Source organism: Oryzias latipes, chromosome 10 (assembly GCF_002234675.1).
Source record: "Oryzias latipes chromosome 10, ASM223467v1".
Classification (NCBI taxonomy): Eukaryota; Metazoa; Chordata; class Actinopteri; order Beloniformes; family Adrianichthyidae; genus Oryzias; species Oryzias latipes.
In genome coordinates, this window is record NC_019868.2 from 4,272,013 (window position 1) to 4,285,743 (window position 13,731).

At 46.5% G+C, this 13,731-nt stretch overlaps 2 protein-coding genes across 7 annotated transcripts in view; one reads left to right on the forward strand and one right to left on the reverse strand.

The window, feature by feature from the left end:
- On the reverse strand, positions 1 to 7,185 carry LOC101173617 (malate synthase-like). 4 transcript variants are annotated; one of them, XM_023959545.1, is made up of 15 exons: positions 7,073 to 7,185; positions 4,976 to 5,097; positions 4,684 to 4,902; positions 4,514 to 4,604; positions 4,336 to 4,412; positions 3,795 to 3,905; positions 3,148 to 3,207; positions 2,892 to 3,048; positions 2,477 to 2,675; positions 2,007 to 2,085; positions 1,845 to 1,937; positions 1,318 to 1,390; positions 1,161 to 1,228; positions 972 to 1,096; positions 1 to 687 (listed from the first exon to the last, which is right to left on the reverse strand). In XM_023959545.1, the coding sequence occupies exons 1-15, from the start codon at positions 7,080 to 7,082 to the stop codon at positions 528 to 530; spliced, it is 1,644 nt and encodes a 547-aa protein (XP_023815313.1). In that variant the 5' UTR covers positions 7,083 to 7,185; the 3' UTR covers positions 1 to 527. The 4 variants fall into 4 exon arrangements, with proteins under 4 accessions (XP_023815313.1, XP_023815316.1, XP_023815315.1 ...); XM_023959548.1 differs by having other exon boundaries at positions 4,976 to 5,119; positions 7,073 to 7,163; XM_023959547.1 differs by lacking the exon at positions 7,073 to 7,185 and adding an exon at positions 6,013 to 6,187.
- The window catches only part of hars (histidyl-tRNA synthetase), a 9,694-nt gene continuing 2,667 nt past the window's right edge, over positions 6,705 to 13,731 (forward strand). The window contains exons 1-12 of one of the 3 annotated variants that reach the window (XM_011473163.3): positions 6,712 to 6,899; positions 7,776 to 8,104; positions 8,179 to 8,268; positions 11,225 to 11,344; positions 11,621 to 11,716; positions 11,805 to 11,930; positions 12,014 to 12,121; positions 12,192 to 12,290; positions 12,460 to 12,553; positions 12,659 to 12,786; positions 12,864 to 13,136; positions 13,213 to 13,329. In XM_011473163.3, coding sequence (XP_011471465.1) covers positions 8,000 to 8,104; positions 8,179 to 8,268; positions 11,225 to 11,344; positions 11,621 to 11,716; positions 11,805 to 11,930; positions 12,014 to 12,121; positions 12,192 to 12,290; positions 12,460 to 12,553; positions 12,659 to 12,786; positions 12,864 to 13,136; positions 13,213 to 13,329 — 1,356 coding nt within the window. In that variant the 5' untranslated portion in view covers positions 6,712 to 6,899; positions 7,776 to 7,999. Of the gene's footprint in view, positions 6,900 to 7,174; positions 7,422 to 7,775; positions 8,105 to 8,178; positions 8,269 to 11,224; positions 11,345 to 11,620; positions 11,717 to 11,804; positions 11,931 to 12,013; positions 12,122 to 12,191; positions 12,291 to 12,459; positions 12,554 to 12,658; positions 12,787 to 12,863; positions 13,137 to 13,212; positions 13,330 to 13,731 lie in introns of those variants that run through there. The other 2 variants (XM_004086496.4, XM_020701770.2) reach the window with 2 other exon arrangements.

Sequence of the window (13,731 nt, forward strand, 5' to 3'; positions counted from 1 at the left end):
TGGAGAAATAACCATTTACTTTTCAGTTTTTGGAGAAAGATAAAGACAGAGATTATGATCACATCAAATTATTTCAAACAAAGTATTCTCAAAATGATCTATCCATCTTCAATACTTCAACAGTATGGGAAGGGCCCAGGTCCTACTGGTAGAAGAAATCTGAATCTCCATCCAGATCCTCAGCAGAAGGAATCCTGAAGTCCTCTAGAACATTCTGCTAGAAGAAAGCAGAATTTACCAACACTAGCGCTGGACATTGCAGCCCAAATCCTCTGGACCTTCACTCTGGACCTCCAGCAGCTTGGATTCTGCTCCTCACCAGTCTTCCTCCAAACCCTTGGACCTTGATTCTGAATCTAAAGTCTTCCTCAGATTGAACCCAACTGAGACAACTGAACTGAACTGAACTGAACCAATTTAATGACAATCCAACTGCTTTAGTTGGAGTTTAGTTAGAGATACTTTACAACATTCATGTCCTGAATAATCTGGACAGATTTCTCCAGAGTACTCTAAATGTTTAAACGTCACAGTTTGGATGGCTGCAGAGCAGACTCCAGTTCAGTGCTTTGCCAGCTCAGGAATGTGTGATCCTGGTTCAGGTAGGATGTGAGGAACTCCGGAAAGTTTCTTTGAAGAACCACCTCCAGGAACATGTCTGCTGCCGTGTTCAGCCTTTGCTTAGACCTGAAAAGACAGGACGAATTACGTAAAAAACATCAATCACCGTTGTAGCATCTTCTTTGATGATTTAAACCACAAAAGAACATCTCAACAGGCCTTTACTTAATGGAAGTGGAGCTGAGCTCCTCTGTTTCCATCCGGGTACTGTTAAAAATCTGCCGTTTATTTTTCCTTTCAAATGTCTTATCAGTAATGATCAAAGATATAACAACAGGCTTCATGGAAAACCCACAAAGCATCTTCATCTTCACCATCGTCAGCCTCTCCAAGCAGGAACTCCTGCTCACCTGACGGAGTGGCATACAGCACTAAGCTCCACCAGCAGCTCCTGGATGAGCTCTTTCACCAGACGCCTGTTCACGACCCTGCTGCCATCCTCCAGCCAGGTCTGATGGCGGATCCACTGCCACACCTGCAGCACGAGACCCAGATCAGAGCGTCACTCATGGCGGTGGCAGAGGCGCAGAAGTTCTCACCTGTGACCTGGAGATCTCAGCTGTGGCAGAGTCTTCCACCTGACCTCTGTAGAAGAAGTGTCCTTTACCTGCAAACACAGGGTTCATCTGATCCCCCTGACATCGGTGGTGGATCAATGCAGTCTGGAACTACAGTGATGGACAGAAATGCTCTAACCTGATAACCAGGCATTGATGAAGAGGATCCCAACTGAGATGTTGTGCTTCAGACCATAAAGGGTGACCCCTCCCTGAGAAAACAGTTAACTGTGTTTTAGATATGTTGGTATTTTCAACTCCTTGCATCCTTGTCTGATGATCTCTCTCTTGCATGCCTTCAGAGATGGCGCCCCCATCCCTGTCAGATTCTTCTCCTCTTGGACATGTGAAAAAACATTTTCTTACAGCTTAAGCATAGATTCACACCAGGTGTGCCCAAATCTGCCAAAACCTGCAGGCAGGCCTTCTGCTAGTTTTCCAGAAACCCTGCCTTATCTGCTGTCTATTACCTGGATCAGGTGTGTTTAGCCAAAACAGGAGCTTCAATGACAGGATGGTTGGAAAACATGTAGGACACCGGCCTCCAGGCCTAGATTTGGGGACCCCTGATCTGGACCCTGACTCAGTTTTTGCTGATTGTTTACAGGTGGTGGCTTTGAATAAAGCTGTCTGTAAATGACTGTAAAAGTGCATGGGGGTTCTGACCGCAGGCATGCACAGGAGGTCCTCTGCAGTCACACAAACGTCCTCCCGCAACACATGCAGCTGGTTCTTCCCCTCAGTGTGGATCTGGAAGAGCTGTGCAGAGCCCAGCGTTACAACTCTGTTCTGACAGAGACTAAGACTTGAGAAGATCTGAAGAATAACCTCCTGCATGGGTCCAACCAGGTTCAGATCATACACCATGAAACCATCCACACCGGCATGGATCTCCAGCAGCTTCAACCTGGTAAACAGATGAACACCTCTCAGGGGTCATTATCCATCAATGACATCCTGCTACCCTGAGGCATTCCACGTGTGAAGATGGTGAGTTTGTCAGGCAGGATGGTTCATGACATGTGACATCACCATTGTCTCTTTGTTGTCACATTGGCAGAAACTCAATCATCTTCAGGCCAAAGTCAGGTTGCCATGGAAGCACCATGACGGATGAGTATCCGTGTCTGTGAGCTTACCTGTGATTATTCCCTGAAACACAAAGCTCATCTAAACCTTTAATTATCTGTAAAGGATCCATGTCAGAAGAATCATTTGTGTGGTGTAACCTGACCACAGCAGCAGCACCCCCCCACCCCCCCCACCCCCCCCACCCCCCCACCTACACACACATTCACCTCCTTACTGCAGCCAGCACATCCCTATGGGGGCCGGAGAGGAGGTCCTGTGGCAGCAGAGCAGCAGCCATTCCCCCTGTGGCCAGTGCCCCCCGCTGATGGCATGTCTTCACCAGTAAATCCATGTAGCTGCGCAGGAAATGCTTCTCCATGTTGACGTATTTACTGCGATCGGGGAGCAGGAAAGTCCGGCGGTGACCTGCAGGAAACACTAGTCAGAACCACAACTCTCATAAGTAGAGGAAGGGGGTTGGTTGGTCAGTTTGAGGTTCAAAAGCATCAATTTAAACTCTTGAGATTCTTAAGATTAAATGCTGTTCTGTTGGACCTCCATTACCATTATGTTCTGGAGAAGATTCAATCCCAACCTGTCTTTCTCAGAACCGACAATACTTGGAACAGGTGGGTTACTCACCAAACTTGTTAACAAAAGAGGCGGAGTAATCCCAGATGCCACAGTTGAGGCCTGCTGAATGTTCTCGCAGCTCAAACAGAATCTCATCCATCTCAAAGGCAGCCAGTACGTTCTCAATCAGCACTGTAGCCTTGATGCTGCCTGCAGGAAGACCCAGCTGCACGTGCACGCCCACAGTCAGCGCACGATTCATGAATTCTCAAAAAAGAAAAAAACTGCTGCATTATTTAAAAAAAGTATCCAAACCAAACAGAACCTTCTGCTGAGTCCACAGAAAGATCTTGTTCCAAAGTCTGGCCTCCAGGAAGCTCTCCACCTGATGAGGAACACTTGAGTTCACGCCATTTCACAGCAGAAGTTGAGTTTGTTTTTGCTGCACTCTGCAGAAAGTTTGAGACTGCAGTGCCTTTCTTCTTTTCTCAAACCAAAAGCTTAGATCATGAATCAGGATCACCTTTCTGCTTCTGCCGTTTGCAGGTTTGAACACAAAACCAGAGTTCACATGGAAACTGCATCTCTGACTGACCAGTCCTGCAGGAACCTTAAAAGCTGGATGTAGCTAATGCATGTTCTCTGACCCTTCGCCACACACATCTGCCTATTGTGCAGACAATGACTATCTACAATTAATTTGAGATATGTACAACAATGCATTTTTGTGTGAAGGAATTTATCAATCTGGTGTTGACATAAGGATGACCTTTGAACATGAAGGTTTGCGAAAATCTCCAAAGCATTCAAAAAGATTTTCCTACATTTTTTAATGAGTAGTAATGTTTTATAGAATTCACCTTAATTAAGATGAGTAAATTGTGTGTGTGAGTGAGTGTATGTGTGTTTTTGTTTAAGGGATGTTTAATGTGTGTGAAGTGGTGTGTGTGTGTGAGTTCAAGTGAGTATTACTTTTGACAGGTAGAAGAAGGGTCCACTCTGGTTCTGGAATAGAGTCATCCCACAGTGAAACATGAGCAGCCCAAAGTCAAAGAGGGGACCAGGAACCTCTTTCCCCCCAACCTGAGGAAGACAAAGATGATGAAGATTCAGTTAGGGGCTGGAAACGTCTCAACCCTTACAAGGCTCCATTGCCAACATGAGTCATGTCAAACTTCTGATCTGCTCTTTGGGACGTAAAGGCCTTCAAATGAAGATTTTCCTCTGCTGCATGATTTAATTCTGTGTGGGTGCGTTGTGGATGTGTCTCTATATTAAATTGATCTTATTCATGAAGGAAACCTAATTGAAATTTAGAATAAAAGGAGGTTCCACCGCTTGCTTCATGAACTCTGTGTGACTCCTTACATAAAGCTTCTCAGCAGTTGGGGCTCAGACTTCAACAGGACCTTCTCCAGATAAATGTGGGAGTTCTCTTACCTGGCTCAAATGCATTTACACTCAAGGGGTTTTGGTAATGTCATTATGGGGGGGGGGGGGCAATTATGGTTACCATCATGTTGTGTTCCACCATGTTCCAGGCGCGGGGGCGGAGCATCAGCACGGGGGCTTCAGAGATGTGAGGAACGTCTGTTCTCAAAGAGGAAGGAGAGCAGCAAATATGAGCTGGCTGTCCTCCGATCCACTCCCTCCATGCTCCTCGGCTCTCTCAGACGGTCGCGGGTACTCACCCGGCAGCAGGCTCCTTACCGCCTGCACCACGGTGTGGATGCCCTTGATCTGGTTGTAAAATGTGGGGCAGTTTCCATCATCAAAATCTACCTGCGGGAACACGGGGGTTCTCAGGTGGGGCGCACACATCTGTTTGTGTTTGACTCTTCACACAGGTATAGAGAGGAACCTGTATGCCTTGAGCAGTAGACTGCAGAGCCCTGATGAAGCGCTGAGTATCACAGGGGGCCGTGTCTCCAACATCCACATGTCTCTTCTGGAGTCTGGGGGGGACAGGCAGCACCCCCCAGGAAGTGTCTGCCCTAATGTGCGCAGTGCTCTCCAGGAAGTTTGGGAGGTCCCCAGACAGATCCAGCTGAACCTTTCTGGATGCTCTGAGCTGCAGGATCTGATGGGCCGGAAGTGGGGAATGTCAGGGGAGACTTCTCAGTCCATGTGCTGAAACGGGCTGCATCTCTTACCTGATCCACATCCTCATCGAAGGTGGAGATCAGCTCACCCAGAAAATAGAGGCAGTCAGTGCTGAAGAGCTCTGCATACTCTGCATGCAGTCCTGGAGGAGCGGGTGACAGCTCCATGCTGACTGCGGGACAAACCCAAAGTGTCTGCAGTCAGATAGAGACAGGTCACCAATTCACCATGACTCTCAATGTGGGAGACGAGGTAAAGCAAAAAATCAATCCACACACACTTAAAACTGACACACCTGACAATCCTCCAACTCAGACGTCTTTCATTACTGCCACACAAACCCCAACCTTCAGTTTATGAATTTCTAACATCTGCAGTACTTCAAATCATCACTGGAGGCTGGTTTTAAAAGGGAGCCAACAAATATTAAAAAGTTATGGTTAAAATGAAGGTTCTTTGATCTTTCATTATCACAAATCAAATGTGTGGAAGAAACATTCATACAGTTTTTGAGCTATTTTTATTTTGGTTTTATTAGTGTCCCTTTTTCTCATAATTCCAAATGCCCCTTTAATTTTGACGTGCTCCTTGTAAGATGACAATAAAGCATTCTATTCTATTCTATTCTATTCTATTATTAGAACATGTTTCAATCTTAGAAAACCGTCATAGAATCCTGTGTTAAATGAAGACAAATCCTCCCAGATGAAGAGTATCCGTTAGTTCATGCCAGTGAACGGTCAGGAGTTCAGCCACCTCTGGAAACACTAACAACAGAGGCTGCACGGCCTTATGGGGCCAGGACTACAAAGTCAGATCAACTGATCATCCATCACAATCATTTAATTTTTTTAATAAACAAAACTGACAGGGACTAAAATGATACACTGTCAGATTTTCTTAGGACATAATCTTTCGGTAAAAACAAGGTAATGAAAAAATTTAGCAGATTTATCAAACTGAGGTATCTGTCATAAAAGATTAATGCAACAAACACTGGAGGCCTCTGCTGCTTTCTGCTCAAACTTCTTCTGATCGTCATCATTAGCAGCCAAACAGCTGCTGGGTTTTCCTGTGATAAGTTTACCTGCAGTGTCAACAGGGCAAAGCTGTTCTTCTTCTTTTACTTCCAAATCCTCAGAGCTTCATCTAAAGCGCGGTTTTCCTTTACAGCTACACGAGGTTTTGTCCTGATACTTCCCAACTGAATAATGCACATCTGAACTTTGCATGTATACAACATGGCACACAGTTTGTTTGTGAGAAAAGTTTAAAGTCCCTCCTGAACGGGAGGGGGAGAGTTTTCTGAGAGAAGCATGGTTTAAAGACAGCTAGTGCATTTACTATACACAAAATGACCCAGTCTTTGTCAACTTTATGAAACCAGTTGTACCTTGAAGATCTGACCCTGCTGAGGAGACACTCAGAGCAGCTCTCTACAACAAATTCTGAGCAGAGGAGACAAAATACAAAGTGTAGCAAAACAGAGAAAGAACTTTTTTTATGATAACCATATTTTTTTTAATGAATTATGGTACCATACCATACTTATACTTCTCATTGTTATAGTAAAGGGTCCACTGTGGAGCTCAATCACTGCCATAAAGGTGCAATTTTGTAACGTTTCTGGAACGGTGATAGAAAAGATTGTTGTTGTTTTTTAATGATGGCCGCATAGTCTTTCTTTCTCGCTAAAGGACAAGCTTGACATGTGTAGAAGAAAATGAGCTCAATGTTTTTATTTGTAGCTTTGTTTTGAAAATACAAAAAGGAAGTGAGGCTCGTTTCCGTTTCCGCTCTTCGTCTCCTGCCTAGCTAACGTTACAGAGGCTCTATTCGCTCGCGATTCCATTCGGTGTGTTCAGAGCAGCTGGATGAGAGACCATGGAAGACCGTGCACAGATCCAGGAGCACATTAAGACCCAGGGAGAGCTGGTCCGGAGGTTGAAGTCCGAGAAGGCGAGCAAGGAGCAGGTCAGCCGCTACACGTATACCGGCCGGCTCAGTGTCAGAAGAGCCGCCTGTGTCAGCGCTCAAAACTTCTCAGAATGCGTTCAGACTGAGTGGAGTTTAACCGGGGTTCCAACCCACAGTGTGCATGAATCAAAAACTCGGGTCTGGTTTGTGGATGAATGTCGGTTACTTACTTTGCTGCATTCAGGATGTCATTCCACTAAATGTTGTGTTCTGCCGCGTGCGTTATGTGAAGCGCAGCACGCGAACATAATTGCAGCCTGTGATCCTCCGCGAGCGGCCCACCACTTACTTCCGGTCAGAACTTACAAGGTTAATTGAGGACATTTAATTCAGCTCTTAATCTAATAAATTTTCTTCATCACTACAAAATTGAGAGAATATTTTGTGACGCCAGTGGTGCGCAGGCGCATCCCTTTCGGTGCAGTCATATTTAGTGCAATACTGATGACGTAGACACGCCGCATGCGCAGAAACGCAGGTGATGTTTCGACGACGCCTCAGACCCACTGCGACAGTAAGGTGACGTTTGTGGACACGAATATTGGTCAGCTGACCTTACCTGTAGTTTCCTGAGGCGGACAGGTCCACGTGGGTGTGACGTCACAGGGTCTGCATGGACCTGTGGACTTCTCACCATAGAATAATCTCAGGAAATGTCCTGGTGCTTACAGGACACTACCTGTTTTACAACAGAGACCGGGTTAACTGTTTCAAGTTTGTTTGTATGTGTGTATTGTCAGTTTGTGTGTGTGTTTGGTGTATTCCCGTGTGTTTGTGTGTGTTAAATTGGAGCGTTTTATTGACTTGCTGCATTTCATGTTCTGTCCTCCCTGCTGTGATGATGATGCTGACGCGTCATGCCCCGCCCCCTAGTGCTAGGGTTGCTTACCACTTTTCTCCTGTTCTTCCTGCTTGGCCCGGTTCTGTTCGGCTCACCACGTCCCTCATCATCCCCTGCTTCACCAACGGTGGACTTCTTCTCTGGGCTGCCGGGTCGGTCTGGACCATTGGTACCTCTGGGTATCCCTTCCCATGATGCACTACTGAACTTTTCGTGGGCTCTTTTTTTTCTGCCCACCGTCCTCTGTTGAACCACCATGCTGGCCCTGCCCTGTGTCCGTGCCTGTTTTTTGCTGCGGGCCTCTCGGGTGGCATCTCGGGCCCGCCTCCTGCACCCTGCAACTGTGATGACGGTGGCTCAGGTAGGCCAAGGATCCTGCAGAGTGTAGCAGAGTCAGCAAAGGAATCCTCAGATCATTTCCTTGTTTCTGTGCAGATCGATGAGGAGGTCGCTAAACTGCTGCAGCTGAAGGCTCAGCTTGGAGGAGAAGATGGAAAACACCAGTTTGTCCTCAAAACACCAAAGGTAGGAGCTCTGCTGGATCCCCCTGTGCTGTCGGTTCTTACTGAACAGCAAGCGAGTGCTACAAGAAGATCGTGACTTCTTTCAGGGCTGGCAGCAGGTCGCACAGAGGGAAATCAGGATGGGTGTAGTCAGTGATGATACTAGCCACTCTGCTAAGGCAGCGTGACTGGTAAATTACCTAAATTACTGGGGTTGTAACGATACACATAGTTAACGCGAACCGTTTCGGTAAGGCAGTTTTGGTTCGGGTCACTTCTGTGCCGTTTCGGTATGATTTTTTTCTTTTTTTCCCCCCATATGCATTGTAACAACACAGCTACTTTGTCACTCGCAGCGGGGAAACAAGAGCCAAGCTGCTAACTAACTAGCTGCATTGACTGTCCTTGCCTCACGCTCCACCTGCCCTCAAACAGTCTCAGAGAGAGAGAGTAGACAGAGAAATAGATGACCGTATTTTCACAACCATAGGGCGCACCGGGACACTGTCTCAGTTATGGGGGATTTTTCAGTCTTTGACACATACAAAAGGTGCACCGGGTGTTAAGGTGCGGGCACGTTAACGCCCCGTTCGGACCCTTAGAGCAGTGTTTTTCAACCTTTTTTGAGCCACGGCACACTTTAACCCTGACAAAAATCCCGCGGCAAACCAGCATCCAAAAAAAAAAAAAAAAAGCAGAAATTCATGGTCTGTATTGATCGACAGCCCCCCCCCCCGCGCGCAATCTCACGTGGATTTTTGTGATAATTGTGGCAGAAAAAGCAGGAAGTTGCGGCTGTTTTTACTAAGAGATGAACCACCAGCTAAAGACGAGCTCTAGCTGGTATTTTTGTTAGAACTGAGCGACTTTATCAGCAGAATTAAGAACAAGGAAGTGAAGACTTTAACCACTTCTGATTGGTCAGACTGATGACATGTGATTAAGTCTTCAAGAATGATTGGCGGAGACAGTTAAAGGGGCGGGACTTTTCCTGACAGTTATAGCTGCAGCTAAATCGCGGTACCGTGATTCTTATCAAAATGTCTTTAATAGAATTAAATAAACACAAAGAAAAAGTCATTTTAAGATCTTTTATATTCCTAACTACTCGGTGTTTTATCAGGGCCTGTTTGGATGAACAAAGAGCTGATTTCCTGGAGATGGAAAATGTTTTTAGATCAGTTAATGAGGGCAATTTCTCCACGGCACACTATTGTGCCGTGGCACACTGGTTGAAAAACACTGCCTTAGAGCCTCCAGAGTGGGTTAAAACGGAACTGGTCTCTGTTCTTTTAGAGGAAACTTTTTTTCTTTTTTTTTTACTGTTCTCCCTAACTGAGTAACACAAACTGAATTGCGCGCTCACAGACTCACTTGCGCTCAGCGCCTGACCCCCCCCCTCCTTATCGTTCATGCGGGTGCGTCTGCTTTCCTCCTTCTTACACACGCGCTGACGAAGAGATGGCTTAAGCACAATCACAAACACTCAATGTGTTTAAAAAATGCAGCAGGAGCAAACCTGAGTTAATTTTTATTTATTTTTTCATTCACAAAACAGCATCTAAAAATCCATCAATCCACGTAGCTGATAGCTGCAGTTTAAACAGGGTTTCAGCCATTTTGTAAAGAATGTTGTGGGGACCTGGGACTTAGCCCGTCACATGCCGCTAAGACTCATGGGAAGTGTTGATTCCCACACCATGAGTTAGGGAGCTGTGAAGAGAAGTGACACTCATGTTGTTACAGTTATAGAGGACAGTCAAAGCAAATATGTTGTCTTTCTTCACACAGGAGTGGATGAAATGTCGCTGTGCTCACCCTCACCTCATTGAATCTGTTGAGGTTTGGGACATATATGAAGGACTGGCATCTTAGTAGTATAACCAGTTCTACAGCAGTTACAGCCACATCTGATACTGTTCTCCCCCTTCCTCATGCTGTCTTTATCTATGCCCCCCAACTACACATGAGGCACACTGCCTCATAGGGCGCCCCTTCTGTTTGGAAAAAAATAAAGACTTTCAAGTGTGCCTTATAGTGAAAATACGGTACTCCATCTCCTTTTCGGCATTAAAACACACGAACAGCGTAACAACATGAAGCTCACTTCTCTTCACAGCTCTCTCAGTGATGGTGAAGTTCCACACTTCCCATGAGTCTTAGTGGCTATAGTCCGGGCTAACCCCCAGGTCGCCGCAGTATTAACTTTGCACCGAGGCGGAAGTAATGTTAGCCGTGAGTTTCCTCCGAGACGCTATTAGGTGACGGACAGTAAGCATGTCAACATGTGGCTAATGCAGACGCAGACAGTATCCATAGTCTTTGGTTCCTGGCAGCTAATAGTTTTTCTTATTTTATTACACAGATCACCTACATAAGTCAGTTTATTTATTATGTAAAACCAATAAATGCATTTAGTAAGTAATTTGTTTTGTGCCTTAGTTTTTTGTACCATTGATAGATAGATAGATAAAAACTTTATTAATCTCTCAAGGGACAAATTCAGGTGTCCGGCAGCAAAACACACACAGCATATAACAATAAAATTATAGTTCATAAAATAGCCGTTCATATCAGGCAGATTTGTTAAATAGCAGTACCGAACCGAGCCCTGTGAAATTCTGAATCGAACCGCATTTAGATTTTAGCGCATCGTTACACCCCTATAAATTACTGTCAAAAGTATGAATGAATCAGAAACACTTAAAAAAGCAGAACCCACCAGATAAACCTAATTTATTACTTTCCCACTTGCAATTGGCATCGCAGTGTCATATTAAAGACCAGGAAAAATCATCAACAGAGGCGGTGGACGCCATATTCACGTGCGAATCGTGTTGGGTGTGAACGTATCATTATGTTTTGTGCTGAAAGAGTTAACATTGTTTCCATAATATATAGTTGAAATAAGTACGTTAGCTATCTTTGTTGACACACATCCATCTCTGGATTCTTAGACCGTCATCTTTTTCTGACAGGGAACCCGAGACTACAACCCCAAACAGATGGCCATCAGAGAGAAGGTCTTCAACACCATCATCAGCTGCTTCAAGCGCCATGGAGCAGAAACCATAGACACCCCAGTTTTTGAGTTGAAGGCAGGTTTCTGTTTCGCTGCAAAAACTCTATCTTCAAGTGAAAAACGTCTTTATTGCTAGAAAATGAATGTGATTTTTGAAGTGTCAAAGGAAGATCAGTTTGATGGTATTTTTTGTGACAAAAAGGTTTTTTCAATGTCCAAGAGTTTCTTTTTATGATGTTTATTTTTGTTATTTTTTTATAAAGTACTGAAGAGTATTTGAGTTTTTAGCTGGGTTTGTCTTGTCTGACGCTGCCGTTGTCAAACAGGAAGTGACGCGTGTCTGTTGTTGCAGGAAACCCTGACAGGGAAGTATGGAGAAGACTCCAAGCTCATCTATGACCTGAAGGATCAGGGAGGGGAGCTGCTGTCCCTCAGATATGACCTCACCGTATCCTGCAGCGCTGCCTCCTGCAGCTGTGCTCTGACATTTCCAGCTCCCCCTCAGCTCCGTGCTCTCCTTAACCCTCCCGCTTCAGGTTCCCTTTGCACGATACCTGGCCATGAACAAAATCACAAACATCAAGCGCTATCACATAGCTAAGGTCTATCGCCGTGACAACCCAGCCATGACCCGTGGACGCTATAGAGAGTTTTACCAGTGTGTAAGTGGTCCTCAGGCGCACACATGGTCCTGACCATGATGGTCCAGGTGTGATGGTTGGCCACGCCCCCCTGTGTGTTTCAGGACTTTGACATCGCAGGTCAGTATGATGCCATGATCCCAGATGCAGAGTGCTTGAAGATCGTGCACGAGATCCTCAGTGAGCTGCAGCTCGGAGAGTTCTGCATCAAGGTGAGGGGTCGATTCAGATGAACGTTCAGATCAACAGACCTTCCGTCCTGAACTCCTCCTTCCATCGCAGGTCAACGACAGACGAATTCTGGATGGGATGTTTGCTGTGTGTGGAGTTCCAGACGAGAAGTTCCGCACCATCTGCTCCACGGTGGACAAACTGGATAAGGTATGGAGAAAAGTCATGGATGTTCAGTCATCCCTTCCCACTGAACTGCTCCAGCCTCGTGTTTCAACACTGTTTATCGACACAAGAAACTCCCCTGAACGTCCTGATGGAGCTGATCTTGTGTTTACATGGGATCTCCTCCAGATGATGCTTCTCGTCTTTCCTGCAGATGTCCTGGGAAGACGTGAAGAAGGAGATGGTGAATGAGAAGGGCCTCTCGGAGGAAGCTGCAGATCAAATTGGGGAGTACGTGAGCATGCGGGGTAAGCCTTCCTGAGTCACCACCTTTCATCTAGTTGGTCTGAGGAGAAGAATATCTGAGGAGAACCTTCTTGTTCTCTGTAATGACGTTGTACTGTTGGTTGCAGGCGGGATGGACTTGGCAGAGCGCCTCCTGCAGGACCAGAAGATGTGTCAGAATAAGCAGGCCTGTGCAGGCCTATCAGACATCAAGCTGCTCTTCAGCTACCTGCAGCTCTTCCAGGTCACAGACAAGGTGCTGCTGCAGTTGCCGTGGTTCCTGCAGACCTGCTGTCCGCCCCTCTGCTGAGCTGCTTCCTTCTGCTCCTCTAGGTGGTGTTTGACCTGAGTTTGGCTCGGGGTCTGGATTATTACACCGGGGTCATCTATGAGGCCGTGCTGACTCAGGCCGGTGTGCCCCCCCTGGCCAGTGACTCCCAGAATGGGGCCAGCTCAGAGGAAAGTGCAGGTGTGGGCAGTGTGGCAGGCGGGGGCAGATATGACGGGCTGGTAGGAATGTTTGACCCCAAAGGCAGGAAGGTGCCGTGCGTGGGGGTCAGCATTGGCATCGAGAGGATCTTCTCTATCATGGAGCAGAAGGCCGAGGTGAGGTGACCACCCCCGATGCAGGAAGATGCTCCGAAGTTAGGCCCGCTCGAACTTCTAATCCTCTGCACTCCAGGCCTCTGCAGAGAAGGTCCGAACCACAGAGGTGCAGGTCATGGTGGCGTCTGCTCAGAAGAACCTGCTGGAGGAGAGGCTGCGGCTGGTCACAGAGCTGTGGAACGCTGGCATCAAGGTGTGTGGCCACAGAGCTTTACGGAGAATTCTAACGAGGTCATGTGATCAATTTTCCACTTTGCAGTCACTGCCATCGAGGCAGGAAGTGATGTCATGTAGTTGTGTTGACAAAAATTAACAAATGGGCGGGGCCATCTGGCTGCAAGGTGATTGACATGCCAGTTAAGGCTGAGCTCAATGGTCAGTCAACTGGCCACGCCTCCCAGGAGTGCAGCTTTAGTGAGTAAGCCCTGGCTGCAGCCTGCAGAACGGCTCAACGTAGTGGAATGCTGGAACGCTGAGGAATGTGAACACGCTGTGGAATGTTAATTTGATTCATCTTCGTCAGTGCAGTTGTGATTGCATGAAAGGGGAAGAATCAGTGGAGCACATTTTGTGTCATTGGTAATTGTATGAGGGA